At 45.0% G+C, this 20,931-nt stretch overlaps 1 protein-coding gene across 2 annotated transcripts in view; it reads left to right on the top strand.

Annotated features, from left to right (window-relative positions):
* Garem1 (GRB2 associated regulator of MAPK1 subtype 1) overlaps positions 1-18,757 on the top strand; it is a 173,722-nt gene extending 154,965 nt beyond the window's left edge. Inside the window, exons 5-6 of one of the 2 annotated variants that reach the window (XM_005355813.2) lie at positions 12,003-12,169; positions 13,685-18,757. In XM_005355813.2, the coding sequence (XP_005355870.1) occupies positions 12,003-12,169; positions 13,685-14,582 (1,065 nt within the window). In that variant the 3' untranslated portion in view covers positions 14,583-18,757. Of the gene's footprint in view, positions 1-12,002; positions 12,170-13,681 lie in introns of both variants that reach the window. The other variant, XM_005355814.2, reaches the window with a different exon arrangement.
* The last annotated feature ends 2,174 nt before the right edge of the window (positions 18,758-20,931 follow it).

Below are 20,931 nucleotides of genomic sequence, written 5' to 3'. Positions count from 1 at the left end.
ATGGGAGGTGTGATGCTCAGGGTCTGATGGGAGGTGTGAAGCCCAGGGTCTGACCAGAAGTGTGAAGCTTAGAGTCTGACTAAAGGTCAGACTTGGAAGCAGAGAACTTATCTAGCATGCACGAAGCATCAGTTCAATCCCCAACTCCAAAACAGCCAACTACATCTCCAGGTCTCCACCTTCTGACGCCATTTGGGCAGCAGCGTCCTTCTGGGACCAACAGCTTCTGTACATTCACTTATCTGGTTGTGGGTATTGCCCAATCTGTAATGCTGGTGAAAGGAAGACTTGGGATGAGCTCTGGATTGGAGCTGCTGATCTCACCCGGTTTTACTAGTGTTTGTGAATTTGTTAACTCTTCTGACAGACAGGATGCTTTTGCAGCTGCAAAGAGGAGGCGGGGTATGAAAACTGAGCTATAGGAGGAGGAATGAAGTCACTCGTCATTAGAAGGTGGGAAAACCATCATTAATCATGCCCTTAATGAAGCACACCACGTAAGACTTAGAGCCTGAGTGGACAGCTGGGCTGACTGGGCCCTGGTGCAACAGGCACTAGAAGAAATGGAAGCCAGTGTCTGAGTAGGCTTCAGCAAGCTTAACAGTCAGTGGGAATGGAAGATACCTAGATCCCTGGAGTCATTTCCCCAGTGGTGGAACTCAGGGGAGCACTGGTATCCACACCACAGGATAGATCACTACATGTACCTGAGAGCCCCATGTGGAGCAGCATCTTCATTCAGCTTAGCAGCTTTACACTTGGGCAAAATGTGGAGCCCTCCAGAGTCAGTGCCTGTGGGATGATAAGTTCTTCACTGTGTTATTGTGTTACACAAAGGACTTGGCACGACTCCTTAGCACTTAGTAAACATTCAAAATGAAGAGGAGCAGTAATTGAATGTAGGCTGGGTTCCAGCTCACAGCCAGATAGAAAGTGATGTTGCCCTTTCAGACAGACAGGGTGTCCTTGTAGCTCCTGAGAGGCAGGCGTGAGGACTGGGCTGTAGGAGGAAGAATGATGTCACTCATCATTAGTAGGTGGGACAGTCATCGTTAATAATGCCTTAAGGGAGCACACCACAATGAGACCTACAGGATGTGTGGATGGCTGAGGTTTATCCCCAGCATCCCATCCTTCCTTGACTAATGGGTACAGAGGGGAAGTAAGGTCCCTCCAAAGGGTCAGGACACAGGCATGTGCAAGTCCAGAGAGACAGATCAATACTAAGAGGAGCTGCTCTTCCCTCATACAAGAGAACACTTGATTTTAAAACTAGAACAGAGGTGGAGAGTTGGCCTAGGGGTTAAGAGCACTGGCTACTCTTCCAGAGGTCCTGAGTTCAGTTCCCAACAACTACATGGTGGCTCACAACCATCTATAATGAAATCTGGTGCCCTCTTCTGGCCTTCAGGCAGACATGCAGGCGGAACACTGTATACATAATAAGTAAATTTAAAAACACTGGAACAGTATTTTAACTTGCCTTTGAAAACACCTCACAGGGTAAGTGTCTCTCACAGTTATCTGGCAATGGAGGGAGATCCATAAACCCAATGGTAAGAAACTGCACTATCACCCAGTTCTCTGAGGATCCCAGTAACAAGTGTCATTTCAAGGGGACTGAAGGGGTGTGAAGAACTTGAGGGTGCTTGTAAAAAGTGTGCCTGTGTACAAGTGTCAAGGAGCTAATATTCCCAGGCTGCCTGCATAGCTGTCTGGAGCCAAGCTGCTATGGTGGAACTCTCCCTTCCTCTGGCACAGCCAAGCCGAATTGTGGCATCACCGGCCCTTTAGCCCTGGGTGCCCCTGCCTCTGAATTTGGGTCTTTCATAACTACCCAGGTTCAGAAAGATCCGTGAAAAGGTTTGTCTGTGAACTAAGAGAAGTGATCATGAGAAACAATTCAACCACAATTTTGTATTTTATCTTTGCATTTTCCCCCTTATCAAATGTAGGGAGGAGCCAGTGCGATGGCTAAGCATACTTCACGTGTAAGGCTGACAACCCGAGTTCATCTCCGAGAACTCCTGGTAGGAAAGAAAGAGCTGGCTCTTCCGTAAAGAGTTCCGCAACTTCCGCGTGCACACCATGGTATGTGTGCACCTGCACTCACACACACTACACACAAATGATCCTACGTCTTCTCATCTTTAAAGAAAAGCATGTTAGTATCAGAAAAGGCATTACAAGACTGGTTTACCTAAGAACATCCGATGTATTAGTATTCGTTTAAATTGAAAACCATTAGAAATTGAAAACTGGAGCCTGGGGGTTTATATAGCTCAGCACTGAAATGCTTGCTTGGTGTGCACGAGGCCCCTGGTTTTCAGTCCCCAGGCAGGAAAAAGATGTATGGAAGTGATAATTTGCATCAAGCTAACTACTCTACAATAGCCTCCATTCAAGATTCCACTAATTAATGAGGTCTCCTAGAACTTGGGCATTTAATTACTTTTAATTACAACTTTTGAGGAATACTTTGTAAGCAAGCCATACCTGGGCTTTCATTTATTAATTGAAATGACGTCTAAATTAGTAAGCTGTTTTGGTAATTCTGAAACTAATTGCCTTCCATTTCAGGTAGGTTGTTTTTAAATGAAATTTTTTAAACTAAGACTTTTTTTTCCCTCCTATGTCCACTGGAACTCTTGGTGATTAGTATGCTAATAAAGATAATTATAGTGCCCTGGTGGGAAAGTCATGGTTCAGACATTCACTGAGGACAGGAAAGCTATATGCCCTGAGTGATATATGTCATATATTCTCTCCTTTCTCAGGAAAGTCTTTATCCTAGGCCCCAACTGCATGGCACCCTTGATCTTAAACAACAGCTCTCTTTCAGAGCCACTTGCCCTTCTTGCCTCCAGCTGAGTGACTGCAGCTCCCTCTTGGTCGCCCTTGCCTGAGGCTTGAATATTGGAGGCCCTCTCCCAGTAGGCTCTGTCTCAGATCCTTGTGGTCAAAGTGCAATGAAAGGAAGGAAAATAAGACACCACGGCTGAGAATGGGGATTTAGACTGTAGGTTGGCCTTGGGTAATTAATCCAGTGGAGATTCATTCATTCATTGCATTTTGATAAGATAAAACTTGTGTTTCTGTTTGGCTGAAAATACCCACTTATGGCTATGTGACAGGGTTATGAACTCTTTGTATAAAAGCCTCTTTATAAAGAAGATTTCTTAGGGCTGTAATGATTTTGTTATCTGGGAGACAGAGTGTGGGAAGAAATGTAAAACGCAGGGCAGCGAGCACGCAGGGAAGGCAAGGTTACAAAGTTCAAGGCAGCGTGGTTACAAAACTCCTTTCTTTGGACTGCCAGCACTGGCCTCAGTTTGGTTCTTTTGGAGAAGAAAGTCATAATGAAGGTGAGTCCGTCTTTCCACCAAGCTCAGCACTGGCATGTCTGTGTCTGAAGTGCTGTCAGTTTGGAAGCATAAGACGCAACTCGGGTGAGGAGTCCAAAGCTCACAGTTCCAGGCAGTGTAATCTTTCCGGCAGGGTAGCCCTCCCCACCCGGCCCCATCCCGCCCTGCCCCTTCCCCCCCACCACCAGTGTGCCAGGTAGGTTTAGGGAGTAAGCTCTAAAGGGGCGTGACCTCGGCGGGTGTGTCCCCACGCCCGCTTGCTTCCCTTCAGCCTCTGCTATAAAACTGAGTTTTTCCCAGAAAGACCTCTAAAGGATGGGAAGCAAAGAATGTGGCTGCTGATGTGATCTGTTTCCTTCTCCTGAGCTGTCTCACTGGCCAGCTAGTGGAGGTGTGTTCCACACAGAGTAAGAGCAGGGAGTTACAGCGTATCCAGAAATAAAGGCTTCCCAAGAAATGTCACCTAATCAAAGTCTCACCCTTCGTAGATACTTGAGGCGACTTTTATTTTTTTGTATTCTTTTAATCCCAGGAAATATATGACAAAATTATGGAGTAGGAGAAAATAAACTTTCATTTTATGTAAAAATACCACAACAACATGCAAAACTTGAATTTTTGTTGTAAAAACATATATATTTTTCTAGCCTGTTTCCAACCACACAGGAACCCACTTTGTACAATTAAACTTTCATAAAGTATTCTTAACATGGGCATTTCAAGAAAAAAAATGTTGTCCATTTTTTCCCAACTGTTGTCCTTTACCCTGTTCCTGGCCAGATGCTCTCACAGCTAAGCAGAGCTGTAACCACTGCTTTTAGGGGGCAGGAAAGGTTAAATACCTGTTCCCGGGAGGCAAGAGCTCAAGTCTAACTTTCCAGTCCATCTCCAAAAAAAGCCAAGGAGTGTCCCATCCCATGATGCATTTGGTTTCGGCCCAGCTATTGAAGTTGTGTTTGACTTCTTCAGGACACCCCCCCACCATGCTGTTAGATCCATTTTATCCTCAGGCGAGCTGATTGCGGGTAAGTTAGCACACGGGTAAGTTAGCACACGTCAGTTTTCTACTGGGGTGTGGCCAGCAGGGGCACGGCAAAGGCAGGAATCAGTGAGAGTCTGTGTTCGTTCTCCTTTCCATCCTCATCAGTGAGAGTTCAGTTTACAGGCCCAGAGGTGCATGAGATGTGCCCAGGCACATTTCTCAAGGTTCTCTAACATGTGTCCGCTCATCCTTCCTTCCTGGCCATTATCAGAAGCAAGTGGCCAGTAAATGGCCGGTCCCACTGACTCTCCATTCTTTTTTCCTTTTCACCGGAATTGTGCCTTCTGTGCCCTTCCCATCACTCACGCCCTATTTGCCGAGCCTTCCAGTGACCCTCTGAGTGCCGTATGGTGCTTCTTCTCCGCCTTCTCGGGCTTCCTGACACCTTACATAATGCTTCTCCATCTTCACCCTGCATCTTCTGTCCGCGGTCTTCTCTCCTTCACCCAGCCATTTCATCTTTTTCAGCTTTCTTCCCTTGGGGGCTCACTCAGTGCCACCAGGACTTCAGATTCCATCAGCGAATACAAAGTCTAGTCCAAGCAGTATTTTCTGCCTTGAATGTCATGGTTTCTCCCTGCCCTCTTCTGAGTTTCTGCCCCTATTACGTGGCTCTGTGGTTGTTAAATATTAAATGTGGATGCTAGGTGCACCAGGCTTCTAACATCGTGCCCTCTACGCCTTTCTTACACCCTTAATCCTGCTTCCCCAAGACTTTTCCACTCAAGCATCCTATGAATTTATTCTGCTGCTATCTTGAATAAATTCATGGTACTCCCATGAACCTCTGCTCATAGTTTTATTAATACACATACCAGTTTTTATCTTTGTTGTATTTGTTTCCCTCCCTTAGAGCTAACTCTGGGAATTAACTTATTTTTGTACATTCAGCCCAACCTCAATGGTAGACACTCGACATGCACTTGAACGTCTAAGTAGAAAAACGAAGTTAACTATGTAGGGAAGGAGTTCACTAGACTCTTAGAAACCGTGCAAGTAGACCATGGCCTAGCTGTTGACGCCAGGACAGACGCCTGCGACAGTTTTCTTCTTGCTCTCTTAGATGTTTTCTGTGAATTAGATTGCAGGAACTTGAATGTACCTCCCTGTACCACGTAGGCTCTGGAAGACCAACTCACAGTTGTGCCTTTACATAAATTAACTTTCTGTTTAGCTCTAGCTGTCACCTGTGTAAATACCAAGAACAAGTGGCCCACAGTAGTAGTGGCTTGTGTTTGGTAACATGAGGGAGGGCCCCGGGGACCAACGTGGGAAGGCTCTGTGTGTTTGGTAAGATGATGGAGGGCCCCGGGGACCAAGCTGGCAAGGCTCTGTGTGTTTGGTAAGATAAGGGAGGGCCCCGGGGACCAAGGTGGGAAGGCTCTGGGTTGGTGGGAGCCTGCTTTCACACTGTCACCTGGGTCCATACTGTGTCCTCTGGCTTTTGCTTAAACAGGGGAGGCTGGTGTGGAGAATGTCTCTGAACACCCAGACGTCCCCTAGAGATGGGCGAAGGTCACCTGTGATCCAGTGAACAGTCACTCGAAACAGAATGTTGTTCCTCACAGAGCAAGCTTAGCGTTTGTTCCTGAAAACACAGGCGCCTTGTTGCCAACTGAAGTTCTGAAAGCCCTCGTCTGCCAGGCACAGAATAGTGTATAACATGCCTATTTGGGGATAGGAATTATCGGGAGCGTGGGAACGCTGACCATTCATGCCATTTCTAGTTGAGGAATTTAGTCATTGTCTTTTTACCCCATTAGCATATCAAATTACGAGAGAGACGGGATGGTGGTCTGTATGCCAGGTGCCACAGAAACTTACACCAAGCCCATGTGGCTTAATCTAATTTTCCACATTAGAATGTAAAAGATATGTCCAGTTTAAATTTCAACGTAGAAGTGCATTTCTGCTACATTTTTTATTTTAAAGAAATTAACCTGTTTAGTTAAACTTTCACCTGAAGCTCTGTGTAACACATTCCAGCAGCACTAGAGAGTAGTAACAATGACATTGGTCCATTTTATTTTGACTCTCTTTGAGTCATTTTTGAGGTAATTAAATACACATGCCCCAAAGTCCAGTTGAAGAATGGGAGGAAAAGAGGTCAAGACCATGATGGGTACACCCACTGAAAGAGTCTACCTGAGCTAATGGGAGCTCACCAACACCAGCCAGACTGTGAGGAACAAACATAAGACCAAACTGGTCCCTCTGAATGTGGTTGACAGTTGCATGGCTGGGGCAGACTGTGAGGCCACTGGCAATGGCACCAGGATTTAGCCCTACTGCTTGTCCTGGCTTTTTGGGAACCTATTCTCTTTGGATGGATACCTTTTTAGCCTAGATATAGTAGGGAGGACCTTGGATCTTCCCCCAAAGCAATGCGCCTTACCCTCTCTGAGGAGTGGATGGGAGGCTGTGGAGGGGGTATGTGGAGGGGAGGGAGTGGGAACTTAGATTGATATGTATAATGAAAAAAGATAGTATGGTTTCTTTTTTAAACAAAATTTAAAAAACTGCACATGAAGGGTGAATCGCAGTAACAGTGTGTTAGCCTAGCTCAGAATCAGGGGTCTGTCCTAGTGGCTGGAGAGAACATGTGGCCTTTAGGACCAGACAGCAGGAATGATCGATTGAGTGTGATGGCTAGCAAGAAACTCTAACAGAGGAGAGTCAGGAAAGCACAAGGTCCTTAAAGTGACAGAGGAGCCTCCAAACAGATCCATTGCTAGGGAGGAAGAGGAGAAGGAATAGCTTGGGTGGGGGACGGAAGGAGGAGGGAGGAAGAAGAGTCTGAGAATTGGCCCAGGAAGATGGGTCAGTGCTAGCCTGCAAATGCCTCAGTGGAAGACCAGCCAAGGCTAGTCTTCATCAACTGGGCAAGAGCATGATGAAAGCCATATGCAGAGACTTCCAGAAGGAATGTGCTGGGCGTGTAGCACATGAAAGTGAACTGAATACGGGAGAAAGCAGGAAACAGGCTGTTTGGCCATCCTGCCCTGTCAGTTAGCTTTTATTGTGAGATAAAATTCATTTACAGCATAGCTACCCTCTTCTTGGATATAAATGTCTTGTGTTGAATCAAATCAAGAAGCGAAGAACAGCAGACTGAGAGCTGGCATGAAAGACAGGATATAAGATGGCACAACCAACCCTCACTGTTTATAACCTCCGAATGCCAGGATGTGTACATCCCGCCGAAGCGTGTAATCCTTCCCATACTATGTCGTGAAATAGGACTTCATCAGAGAAGCCGTATCTGCAGCCCAAGCTGAAAGCGACCTCACTGCAATGAGGACTGCCCTTCCTGCCAGCCCGGGGCAGCACGAGCCCCTCATTCTATGCCTGTGCAGGAAGATGCTCAGAACCCATGCTGAGGATTAGTTGTCGCTTTTAATATGACCATCTTTCCAAAGGACGTTTTAAGGAAGCTTGGTCTTTTCATGAACTGAGTTAGACCCAGACTCCTTTCCGAGCCTGGGGAAGCCCCTAACACGGCCTGTGTCCCAGATTCCATTCTGAAGTTTGGCTGTAAACCCTCCATTAGCCACAGCTCCCCTACACCAGGCACTGACATCTAGAGCTGCTTCCTCTGCACCTTCCCCCACCCACGGGAAGAACTTCAGAACCGCCCAGCTATGAAGGTGCTGTCCAAACACCCCAGGTGCTTTAGTCATAAGAACAGGAAAGGGGAACATACCGCATTCAGCTGCAAGTGGATGATTTTTAGAGTTCCAAGGTTAAGGTCAGCCAAATATTCTAAATTGAAATGCACCTTGTAATGAGCATCTCAGCATATCTCAGATGACGGGCGAAGGAGGCTGTCCCTAATGAAGTATCATACCTAATGACTGATTCTAAAATGTAGATATTCCAAATTGAATTGATCACTAAGCTTTTTCTTTACATTCTGCTTAATTATGATATTGAGAAGTCATTTATTTAAAAAAAATATTAAAACATTAGCCAGTTCCTCTTGAGAAAAGCAGAGCACCCCAGTGTCAGAGCTGAACAGTCCTCCCTGCTCTGCAGACCCCATTGCTTATGGGTCCCTTTCTGTAGTTACCCACCGCTACCATCTTTTTTTCTTTAAGAAGGGTTGTTTAGTTTTTGAGACAAAGTCTCACTATGTAGTTCTAGTTAGTCTGGAACTCACTCTCTAAACCAAACTCACGGAGATCGCCTGCCTCTGCCTCCAAACCAAATCAAAGATGCATACATAGACCACCACACCTCACCCACCTTTTATTTTAATTAATTCAGAGGCAATGAGCACTCGCTGCTCTTGTGGAAGACCTGGTCCAGTTCTCAGTACCTACGTGGTGGCTCACAACCATCCATAACTCCAGTTTTAGGGGACCAGTGCCCTCTTCTTATTTTTGTGGGTGCCAAGCACACATGTGGCACACATACATACATGCAGGCAAAACACATAAAATAAAATGAATAAATCTATTAAAAATAAAAATATAATTGTTTCCTTCCATTCCTTTTCTTCAATCAACCTTCCCATTCTCTTTCAAGTTCATGTCCTCTTTGTTTATAATTGCTGTTGTTCCAAATATATATAAGCACATAAATACATAAATACAACTCTCTGATTTCTTTTGCTGTTGTTTGCATGAACATGCTTTCAGAGCTGACATCTTGGTATTGAATAATCAATAAGCGGACTCCTCCCCAGGGAAAGACTCCTCTCGCCCTTAGCTTCCTGTAGTTCTTTGTATAAGGACAAGACCCGTATTTCCGTCTTCCTCTTTAGCCTGTCTGTGGTGGTGTCCTTGTTGAGGTCTCATTTAGGTAGCCATATTGTTGAGGTGTCATAGGTGTGGCTTCCCTGTCATTTCTAGGAGAAAAGATTGCAGCAGATTGCCTGGTCCTCTGGCTCTTATAATCTTTGCTCTTCCAAACTATCTCGTGAGCCTTTAGTGCAGAGGTTTGTACCATAGGTGTATCCCTTGGGATGCGCCCTACATGACCAGTTGGTGTCTGCACTGTGACCTGTTGTGGTTTTCTGCAGTGGTCTGTATTTGCTGCAGAGCTTTGATAAGGGCTACTTTTCTGCAGCATTACCTTTTTGAAAGGCAACAAAACAGAAAACTTGCTCTAGCTATTGAGGAGGACATCTCCTACCCAAGTATTTTGCTTTAGCTTGTAGAGCTGTTTGCCCTCTTCTTCCCAACCCAGTCCTAGGACTAGGGGTTCTGTGGGCAGGAGCAGAAACCCCCAGTGCCATGATGAATACAGTGAAGGGTGCTCTTTAATCACCCCCATTGGCTACAGTAGGGTATACCTGTAAGCCCAGCACTTGGGGGGTACAGGCAGAAAGATGGGTTCAAGGTCATCCTCTACTACATACAAAGTTTAAGACCAGTGGGGCTGTATAATTCTGTCTCCAGGCTGGAGAGATGGCTCATGGTTAAGAGTATTGGCTGCTCTTTCAGAGGACCTGGGTTTGATTCCCAGCACCCACATGGCAGCTTACAACTGTCTGTAACTCCATTTCCAAGGGTCCTGACACCCTCACACACATTGACAGGTATGCAGGTAAAACACCAACCATTGCTCATAAACTGAAAATAAGTAAATCATTCAAAATGATTCTGTCTCAAAAAACTTAATAAGAAATAAGATTGCTTCCACCTCACTTGAATCAAGGTTCAAGGCACTATTCATCATCACCTGGCTTCCTTTTCCAGCTGATTTTCTTTAGCGAGAGAATCAGGCCTGGACTCCAGTTGGAGGCCCAGTGTATAGTCAACAAAGAAAGTATATTGTATCACATGAGCCCGTCTATTTCATCTTCAGCATCCTCACCAAAGCTGCTGGGCATTTGCTATTTCCGTTGTCCCTAAGACACGTTGTTGCTGGAAAAGGTAAGAGAAATGCCGGGAACGCAGCCTGAAAGCAAGTGGGGATGTCTCAGAGTCTCAGAGGTTCAGAGTGGACTAGCACAGCCAGGCATCAAGTGCCCCCTGCTGCCTGACATGGAGAAGGGCATGCCATAGTCACGCTTCATATTGAGAAAAGCTAGAGTGACCAGAAAGCCAGCTTGGGTAAGGACAGTCACATTGCTGAAGCCCCAGGCATCCTAGGTCACCTGGATTATCCCTAGTATGGAGATGAGTGGAGGCCATCTGACTGGCAAGGTAGCTTTGTATCAGTAAAAGTTCTGTTCTAGAACTGGAGTACTACCTCATTGCTCCCTCTGCAGCTGTGTGGTCCATAGACCCGTAGCATCACAATCACCCTGCTGCTTGTAGGAAATACAGACTCTGCCAGACACAGTCATGCCTTTCTGTAAACCCAGCTACCCAGAAGGTTGCAGCAGGTGTGGGTCACAAGTTCCAAGCCAGCATGACTGACTTTGAAAACTGTACCAAAAAAAAAAAAAAAAAGAGGTGGGGGCAAACAAAAGAAAGGAAAGGAAAAGAGGGAGGGATGAAGGAAGAGAGGGAGGGAAGGGAAGAGGAAGAGGAAGAAAAGGGAAAGAAGAGAAAGGGAAGGAGAGGGAAGAGAAGGAAAGGAAAGGAAGAAAAAGAAAAGGTAGTGGCTCCGGAGCTTTCTTGAAACAGACTCTCACTATGGAGCCCTGGCTAGCCATAGCTCATGGCAATCCTACTGCTGTGGCCGTCTGAGTGCTGGGATTACAGGCATGCAACACCCTGTCTGCCTTCAACAATAACCTTTGAAGGGGCTGATCGTAGCTCAGTAGCTAGAACATTTGTCTAGCATATACAGTGCCCTGCGTTCAGCACCGTAAAAGATGGAAAGAAAATGTCAACTCTCAGAGCCCAGACTGGATCTCCTAAATTCAAATCTGCATCTTAACGAGGTCACTGAATTTAGACACATCAATATCTGAGAGGCACCAGACATAGCTGTCAGTGGAGCCTTAGCCCTGAAGAAAGCACATGTTTTGCCCCAGAAGGCTCAGTGGTAAAGGCCACCAAGCCTCATGGCCTAAATTTGATCTCCAGGACCCAAATGGTTGATGCAAAGAACTGACTCCCATAAATTGTCCTCTGACCTCCACACAGGTTCCATGGCACAGCTCACACATGCATATCCACGTGTGTGTGCGCATACAAAATCAGTGTAAAAAAAAATGAAGTCCACATTGCCAAAGGTTTGAGTCCAATTGGATTGCATTGGGGAAATAAACAGGACTCAAGCAGAGCCTAATCCTCTCTCGTCGTCATGATTGACACCCTCATTGCCTCCCACATCCACTTCTGCTCCATGCATCCTGGCATCCCTCGAGCTTGTATTTCCCATTTCTTGCTTTATTTCCGCAGAAGTTGACATTCACCACACAGTTTTCTTCCAGATCTGTCTGTTCCCAGCAGTAGTTTGTGTGTGTGTGTGTGTGTGTGTGTGTGTGTGTGTGTGTGTGTGCCTTTTTGTTTGCCCCATTTTTCTGTGTGTGTGCCTCCTGCTTACCCACTGCCTTTACTGCTTAAAGTACCCCCCAACCCTGCAAGACAGAGCTGTCTCCACAATCTCACCCTCAACCTTCCACCCCGTCTCCAAATCCATGCCTTGGTCCTATCAGTCTGTTGCTAACCTGAAGTGTTCTTTTCCCACACCAGGTCAGGGAAGAATGCCGGCTCCTGAACGCCCCACCTGTTCCACCCCGAAGCTCCAAGCCTTTATCCACAAGTCCCTCCATCCCTCCTCGCACAGCCAAGCCTGTTCGGCCACAGACACGCTCTCCCAGCCCCACCCTGTCCTACTATTCTTCAGGGCTGCATAACATGTAAGTCTTCCTGTCCGAAGCCACAGCAACCCAGCTCCTTACCAGCTTGAGAATATCATCTGGCAGCAGGGTGGGAGAGGAAGTGGGCGTTTGCCTCTTAAAGCTAAGGTTATAGGAAGAACATAGTTTGGCCCCTGCTGGGTTTGATGGAATAGCTGGTATCATGGTAAGAAAAGATGCCACAAGGGTCTGTGAGACACCAAGGAAAGCCCCTCCTCTTAGAAGCAGCGTGCAGGCTTCCATTGCTTCTTGGAAACTGACTCTGGTTATTTTCATCTTGACTTGGATACAAGCAAACAACACCTTCTATCGGTACCTCAAACCCAAAGGCTCCCCTCGGCCTTTTGCTCTGAATTTGAATCCAGCAGGAATAATCCCCTCTTGGCGATGGCTGCAAAGATGCTCCTGTCTGGGTCTCTCCAGAACTCTGAGCTCTCACAAGACACAGCCTGCTTCGCTACCGACAAATGGGCGTTGTTTTTTTAAAAGTTCTCTTCAGTGCACTCAAGTTATAGTATGTCTGGCTCTATGTAACTTTCAACTGTAGTTTGTCTAAAGAAACAAAACAGACCATCCCCGTTTTTCTCAGAAAACTAAGTTAGTTCTTCTGCGAAACAAAATGCCCGTTTCCTCTGCTGCTCCCCCAGACATGACCGCCCACTCCCCTCAGCCTGTTCACCAGCCTTTCAGCATACTCTGGACCCAGCCCGTCAATATGAGAATATGGAAGTGTGGCCTCCAGGACGAATGAACCTCTGCCTGTGCTCTTTGCAGGCATGTTTTATTTCATTTTTCCTGTCTGGACATTAAAATGCTTATGCTATGTGTTAACTCTGTTATTTGAAACCAAGGCAAGGATAGGCATTTTGTCAGAAGCATTTTTTCCTAGCAGACCTTGGGGAGGATACAGAGTTATGGACAGTGGTGATGTGTCCAGAGCCTTGGTTCTGGTATGATTGTGTGAGACACTTGCCACCACTCTGTCTCCACCCTTGCCCACCTCAGACGTTATCCTTCAGTGTTGGACCAAAGCGTGGCATGAAAAGTTTTCTCAATATGAAGACGCAGGCCCTGACGAACTGTACTTTCTTATTAGCTAAACTATACATTATTTATGTGTATGCATATATTATTTTTATCTCTACTACAACATTTCAAATCATTATGCACATATCTACAAATACAAAGAAATTTAGTCTTCTTAAGAAAAAAAGTTAATAGTAATTTATTAAATTCAACAAGATGTATATGTATATATATGTGCGTGTGCATAGACGCGCGCGCACACACACACACATACACACACATATTGCCCTTACACCTTAGAAATAACATCTGTGAATAATGATAAAGAAAAGCTTGGGGTTTGGCTGTTTTTAGAGAGGGTTTCACTATGAAAACCAGGTTGGCCTCGAACTCACAGAGCTCTCCCTACCTCCCAAGGGCTAGGGTTAAATTATATTTTACTAACTTCCTTTTCTGTGTGTGTGTGTGTGTGTGTTTTTTTTTAAGCAGCACCACAAAGAGTGACCCGAGTCCTCCTGACAGTGCCCCTGTTTCCTGCTACCCTTGCAACCGAATAAAGAGTGACTCTGTGGACCCCAAGTCCCCGTTTGGAAGTCCTTCTGCTGACGCTCTGGCCTCCAGACTCTCGTGGCCCAACCATTACTCGGGAGCATCGGAGAGCCAGACACGGAGTGACTTCCTGCTCGATCCAAGCAGGAGCTACAGCTACCCCAGACAGAAGACACCTGGCACACCAAAGAGAAACTGCCCGGCCCCTTTTGATTTTGATGACTGCGAGCTCTTAGGCAGCCCGCCCAGCACAGCCTCTGCAGAATTCAGCAGCAGCTGCGGCTCCAGTTGCCCCAAGTCCGCCAGCTACTCTCTGGAGAACTCCGAGGACAGCTCCCTTGCAGCTGGCATGACCAAGCAGAGCATCTCCTGCCCTGCCTTGCCCCCAAGGGCCCCAAAGCCAGTGGAACAGAGAACCGCCCCTGAAACATCTCCTTTGCCTCTGAAAATTGATGGTGCTGAGGAGGACCCCACAGTAGGGTCGCTGGACCTCTCCGAGGACCAGTATTTTGTGAGAAAGGGCGCGCAGGACGTCTTCGCTGTCTCTTACCCGTTCTCATCTCCACTTCACCTCCAGCTGGCCCCCAGATCCTGTGGGGACGGTTCCCCATGGCAGCCACCTGCCGACCTATCCGGACTCTCGATAGAGGAAGTGTCCAAGTCCTTACGGTTCATTGGTTTGTCTGAAGACGTCATAGCTTTCTTTGTCACGGAAAAGATCGATGGGAATTTGCTTGTTCAGTTAACGGAAGAAATCCTCTCAGAGGATTTCAAACTAAGCAAACTGCAGGTGAAGAAAATAATGCAGTTTATAAATGGCTGGAGGCCCAAGATATAGGCAAATGTCCCTGGTCAGCGTGAAACAGAGCTGGGAAACGTGTGACAGCAGGGTGGGCGCGGTCTCAAATCCACGTTTTTGCACTAAAAAAAGAGAGAGAGAGACAAACAAAACAAAGGCCCTTCTCTGTAAATAGAGCTAGAGAAAGTCTTACTATGCAGACTCCATTTCTGAATGGTGAACAGGCTATTTTGTACATCAATAAAGATGCTGCACAGAACACTTAGAGGTGTGCCTTGTATGTCACTCAACATTCAACAGCTGCTAAAAGAACTAAAGTCATATTCAGAGAACTCATTTTTACTCCAGTGGGTTTTCAAGAAGGCATGGTATTTATTACAAACAGCCAAAGCTGAAAGACATAAACACTTGGGAGCAGTCCCTTCCGTGGGGAGTCGACGTCCGTCCATCCGTCCGACAGTTACTTGTATTCTGCAGCTTGCTTTGCTTCATGCCAATTGTTTAACTCTTGTGCCTGACAATGTTAGTGGTGTGAAATGACACTTTGATGTTATATGCTTGGTGGAGATCTTTTTATCAAAAGGCATTTTCCAAAAATCATGATTTGATGGAGGACATCTGATGTCCTTGAATGACACAGATCATGACCATTTGATCTGTACCTGCTGCTAGTTTTATTGAGCAGAGAAAAAACAAAAATAGGTATGTGTGTGTTCCTATGCAGCACATGCAGATATGTTGAAATGTAATTTTTGAATCTGATATTTTAAATAACATGTTAATTTTCTAATATCCATTGAGGTTTTAGGGGCCTTTAACCGAGTGAATTCTCTAAGACCAGTTGGCAGGATGATTCTAAAGAGTCTCAGACCCTGACCTTTGAAGCTTGGCCTCGTAGGCTCCACCCTGAAAACTCAGGAGTGATCAGTCAGCAGTGTTGAAGGATTTAATGTGATATCTAAGCCCTGCGAGGGCTGATTCCTGCAGACCCATGTGATGGTTGGGGACACGACAGCCACCTTCCTCCCGTGTGTCCCAGGGAGAAATCTGAAAAGCATTTCTCCACAAATGTGAGGTCTTCTCTCCACACCTCTTGTGTTAGGAAAGCTCGTGACTCAGACAGACCACCTCTCTGTTATATACGCCACATCTCTGCACTGATTCGTAAATATCAATGAGTACTTGCTCATTCTACAGACCTCCTCTTTCTATTCCTCTAAAGTAATAATAATAACTAATAATAATAATTACCATACTCATATTCTGAGAATCCTAGAACGTATCTAAAGATTTTGCTAAATATGATTAAATACTTTAAAATATAGCATCATATCCCCACGCTTGACTCTTTGAAGGCATATAACCTCAAAGAGTTCCTGTTTTTTTCTGAGCAACAAATATACCCTCCAAACAGTTCCTGGGTCTGTCCCCAGATTCTAACTGGGCAGACAATCTCCTACCAAGATGCACACCAGAGCTTCTCAGGTGAGGTTGTTTGGCCACCAGGAGGCAGTGTATTCTGAAGGATTGACCATATCATGTCTTCCTACTCACCAAAAAAGAAATAACTGTTAAGAGCAAGAGCCAGCAGCCAGCACTTGCAGTCCTGTGAAGTACGTCACTATTTCTTTCCGTTAGAAAGCTCCTTCATTCCATCTTGTGATTTAGAGCTGAGATGAATTGACACCTAGTCTAGTTTGTCATTTCTGATCACATTAAAAGAAGCAAAGTTCGTTATCCCATCCAAACATGCATCCTAGATGTAAATGCTACAGTGCAAGTCAAAAGAATCTTCCATAAAACTAAGCAGCTGGAGTGCTTCAGAAGCCATTCATGAATCGGTGAAGTTCCTGTTCTGCCCTCTCACAACCAAGACTTGTGGAAAATCTGTTTCAGAAAGCAACCCTCGGTGAGAGGAACTAACTCCTTAGAAAGTTTGCCTGGCCCAAGAGCATTACTTCCCTTGAGAATGAAGACAGACAACCTGCAGTAGAGGCACTGTGCTCACCACTGACAAACCTTCCTTTGTCCATCCTCTAGTACCCAGCACTTGACCGTGATTCTCAAACTCATCCGCAGGCCACAGGGTTGGCTTGCATTTACTGTGAAGGTTGTCCCCACATAAACAATTGCCGTGATGCATCTTTTGCAAGAACCTTAAAATAAGATTGTCCATCTTCTTTTAGTTTGCTTTGGTCCTGGCGTACTTGTGCCAACTCTGTATTGATTGGGATCCTGGAGCCTCCCTGAGAGCAAGAGTAGGCCTTGGAATCAGGCATTGATTGGACATTCACTGAGCCCTTTCTGTGTGCCAGACCCGAGGCCGAGGAAAGAGATGACCCCCGCCCTCTGAGAATTGTTTATGTTTCAAAATCACAGTTGCTGACACTGTGTATGTGCATGAGAGACTCTGGAGTTTTCCTGAAGGTGGATTTATGGAGAGTATTGTGTCCCATCTTTAAGGAGCCCACAGATGGAAGCAACGACAGCCCCTTCTAAGACATACAGTAAACACCCCAAGACACTAACACTTGGAATACTTTAGAGGAAAAATGCATCTGTCTTTCACTGTCTCCTGTTTTCTTTTACTGACTTGGAATTTTTTAATGATAATTAGTACTGGCATTTCTGAAAGCCACAAATAAGTATAATTGCCACTTCTGAGCTGAGCACCTGTCTGCGGAGGATGTTGGCTAGACAAGGAATTCATAAGCCAGCAGAGGGAATGAGACATGCTACATAGAGCAGAAGGCAGAAACAGCTCTCGCCTTCCACATCCAACAGTGGAACCTCTTCCAACCAGCCAGGTCAAGACGATACCTCTCTCTTTTTGTGGCAGATTCCCTACAACCCCGTAAGTGACTGTGGGACTTGTGGAGAAGTACTGTCTAAACAGGATCTTTGGGCGATCCTTAAACTCATGTCTAAAATCTTCCTGCCCCCTCCCATCAGGAAAGAGCATCAGCAATAAAACAAGCCAAGCAGCTGGAATGTAAAATACGAAGTCAATTCAGAGCGAAAACTCTAGCATTCTCCCACCAATCCTGCCACAGAATCTTCCAACTCCCTGCACGTTCTATCTTTAAGTTGAACTGCTCAAGTTTATGAACTGTGAAATGTCCATGTATACTCTCTCAGCCCACACACACCATTCAAATTTATGAAGTTGTACTAAACTGCCCATTCAGCTAAATTGTAGTGTTTATTCTTATCTTGCAGAAATGCCACAGCCTTATGGGAAATGTGATAGTCCATTCCAGCTGGTCAGATACACGCATAACAAGCGCCACTCTCATTGCTGAGCCACCTGCCTAGCATCCACTCACCTCCTTGAGATTTCAGGGGATGGAGAGCCCTTCATTTTCCTAGTGTGTTCCTCATGCCTAACATCTGGAAGTGTATACCCTGAGTAGCAAACTGGGGGACAAAATACTTCTCCAAAGAACCCAATAAATTTGTGTTGCAGTCTACCAAAAACTTAACATCTGTTGGACACATGAGGCTTTCAGAAACATTTCCATAACACCCATTGCCATTGCTTTTCTGAAAATCTGAAGCTGCTAAGGAAAGAAGATTCAAAGGGCCAGAGAACAAACGGGGCAAACAGGACTTTTATTATACTGTGGGTTTGTAATGGAGGATCCTGGTGGCCTATCATGTCAAGTTCACATTTCTGAGTTTTCAAGACTTCTTGTTTTACAGTTTGCCTCATTGTGATGATAAGAAACAAGTAAACGTCTCAAGCTAGGTGCAAACCTCGTCTGTAGCTGTGCTCCTCTGTCTAACTCCAAAGCTATGCCTTTTGTCACAGAGCTTAGCGGATGGTGAGTTCCCTTGGTTTACAGTGTTCTGTAGGATAGGACTTAGATAATCCCCTACTCATAAACCTGACCCCTGTCTTTATATTATGTTCCATTTGGAATGTTGCTTCATCTAAGACTCAGAAAAAAAGTGAAACTCAAGAAGTTAAGAAATTTTCCTTCACTTACATGGAAATTGTATTTTCTAAGGATTTTGGAAGTGTCTGTACAGTTTCTTGGCTGGGGAAACAGTGGACTGCTAACTCCATGTCAGCAGTTGGTTGTGTTGCTTTCCAGAACGTTATCTAAAGGACCTAATGTGTACCTCAAGAGAAATCCAGTATGTTATGTCAAAAATAATCCATTGTCTGTTGACTTAAATGGTTCTGAAATGTCTATAAATAAAGAAATTTTCAAGGTTGCTCTTGTGGTTTTTCCTGAGTGAGTCAGACCTAGTACTGACTTCTCAAAGGCCTCATTCTCCAACCTCTCAGACATGAGGAACTAGAAAGGGATTCTAGTACTGCAAACCCCATTCTGAATTGAGACAGGCAAGATAAAAGTGACAGTTTATAGACTCTGGTAACCAGGCAACCGTGTCATTCAAAAAGGACCCAGTACCTGTGTGGTCAAAAGCCAAGTGCAGATATCTTTTAATTTGAAAGAAAGTATACATGTTCCAGTGAGAGGGGAACTGATGCAAATTCTGTCTTTGGCGTCTGTTGTTCAGCTGATGCAGAGATGGCCCAGAGCAGCGCTCCCAGCTGCTGGTGAGGAGGCAGGCCTATTCGCCCTACTGTATAAGCAAGTTTTACAGAGAGACTGGAGGATGACAGATTGGTTAGAGTTTTCGTTGTTCTCAACTTATCATGAAATCACTTCCCACATCTTATTTCTCAATCAGAGGACTCCCAGAGTCATTCATGCCCCCATTTCCTACAGTCCCACTTTCCCAGAGCTAAGCACTTGAAGAACCATACACATGACTAAACCTAAAAGCTCTAAGTCGGGGTCCTAATAATGCCTACCTTGGGTATACTGGGATGCTCCACAAACGATATTGCTGAGAAATTTGAAACTGGAAATAAGTTGCATTAGGACCACATGTCCTCTGATTCCTGTGGAACAGGCTAGAAAATACATAATCTACTGAAAATATTAAGCACAAGATGCATCCTGCTTTGCCCAATTGACTTTCACCTATGCCTGCTCACCTCGGCCCCTTCTTGCTTGGATGATTCATCTGTATGCTTTGGGTATTATTAGGCAGCATCCCAAGGCTTTGTACATTATGTTCTTCATAATGAAAGGGCCACCTATGTGTACGCAGCCCTTACAAGCTCCCCATTCCTTTGCCTCCAGAGTCTTCAAAGTTAGAGGATTCTTGAGCAGATGGTAAATGGCAGAAGACCTGTAAATGGAGACTGTGTTTTCATTTCCTGGCCACCTAGACCTGAATAATCACATAGAAACCATATTAATTACAACACTGTTTGGCCAATGGCTTAGGAGTATTCCTAGCTAACTCTTACATCTTAAATGAATCCATTTCTATTGATTTACATATTTCCATGAGGTTTTAGTTTTACTGGTAATGTTCCTATCTTTCTCCTTCACTGATTATATGGTATCTCCTTGACTCTGTCCTTTCTCTCTCTCTCTCTCTCTCTCTCTCTCTCTCTCTCTCTCTCTCTCTCTCTCCTTCCCTCACTCTCTCTCTTTTTCTGTTTGGATTTCCCACCTGGCTTTACTCTGCTAAGCCATTGGTCAAAATAGCTTTATTCATCAACCAATAAAAGCAACACATATACAGAAGGACATTCCACATCATCTCCCCTTTTCTGTCTAAATAAAAAGGAAGGTTTTAACTTTAACACAGTCAAACTACATGTAACAAAACAGTTATCAAGCAAGAATTACAGTTACAATATTTAGTCTATTTGTAGCTGGCAAAAATTAAAGAAAATATTCTATCTTTGTGAGTCCAAAGTTTCATATCGAATTTATCTTTTAATATAGCTAAAGAAAACTATAATTTTAACTATCTGTCTTCAACTTTATCAAAAGACTCCAGAAGAATATAATATTACCCAAGTAAACAGGAAGTGCATTGTAAACAGCTTTCAAAACTCTAGAATTGACAGAGACATCTTGCTGCCTGGACAGTCACCCAAACTTCTATAACACTGGGGCATCCATCTTCAGCCTACAGGACCATAGTATCTGGCAGACTTTACTATGAAGCAGGAAATTTGAAAGACTTTTGCCTATATTGCAGTTTGTCAGTCACTTTCTTCTGTGTCTTGCAGAATGTCTGACAGACTCTTTTATGAAGTAGGAACTCTGAAGGACTGTCTAGCCTTCTTTTGACAGTTTAAACAGTCATTTTTCTGTGGGTCCTACATGCCCAGTTTATACAGCATACCATCAAGCAGTCCCAGCCAGAGCATTTTCTTGCCCAAATGGCTGGCAAACTCCATAAAGGAACCTCTTCAATGCCCATCATCCTACTGAAGTAGATTGGTGGTGCTAGAACCAGACATGTCTCACTGTTGAGAAATGTCTAAGTTCTTAAAACATTTTAAATG

This window comes from Microtus ochrogaster, chromosome 18, assembly GCF_000317375.1.
Source record: "Microtus ochrogaster isolate Prairie Vole_2 chromosome 18, MicOch1.0, whole genome shotgun sequence".
NCBI lineage: Eukaryota > Metazoa > Chordata > Mammalia > Rodentia > Cricetidae > Microtus > Microtus ochrogaster.
The sequence above is the reverse complement of the archived record's forward strand: the minus strand, read 5'-3'. Positions and strand labels throughout refer to the sequence as shown.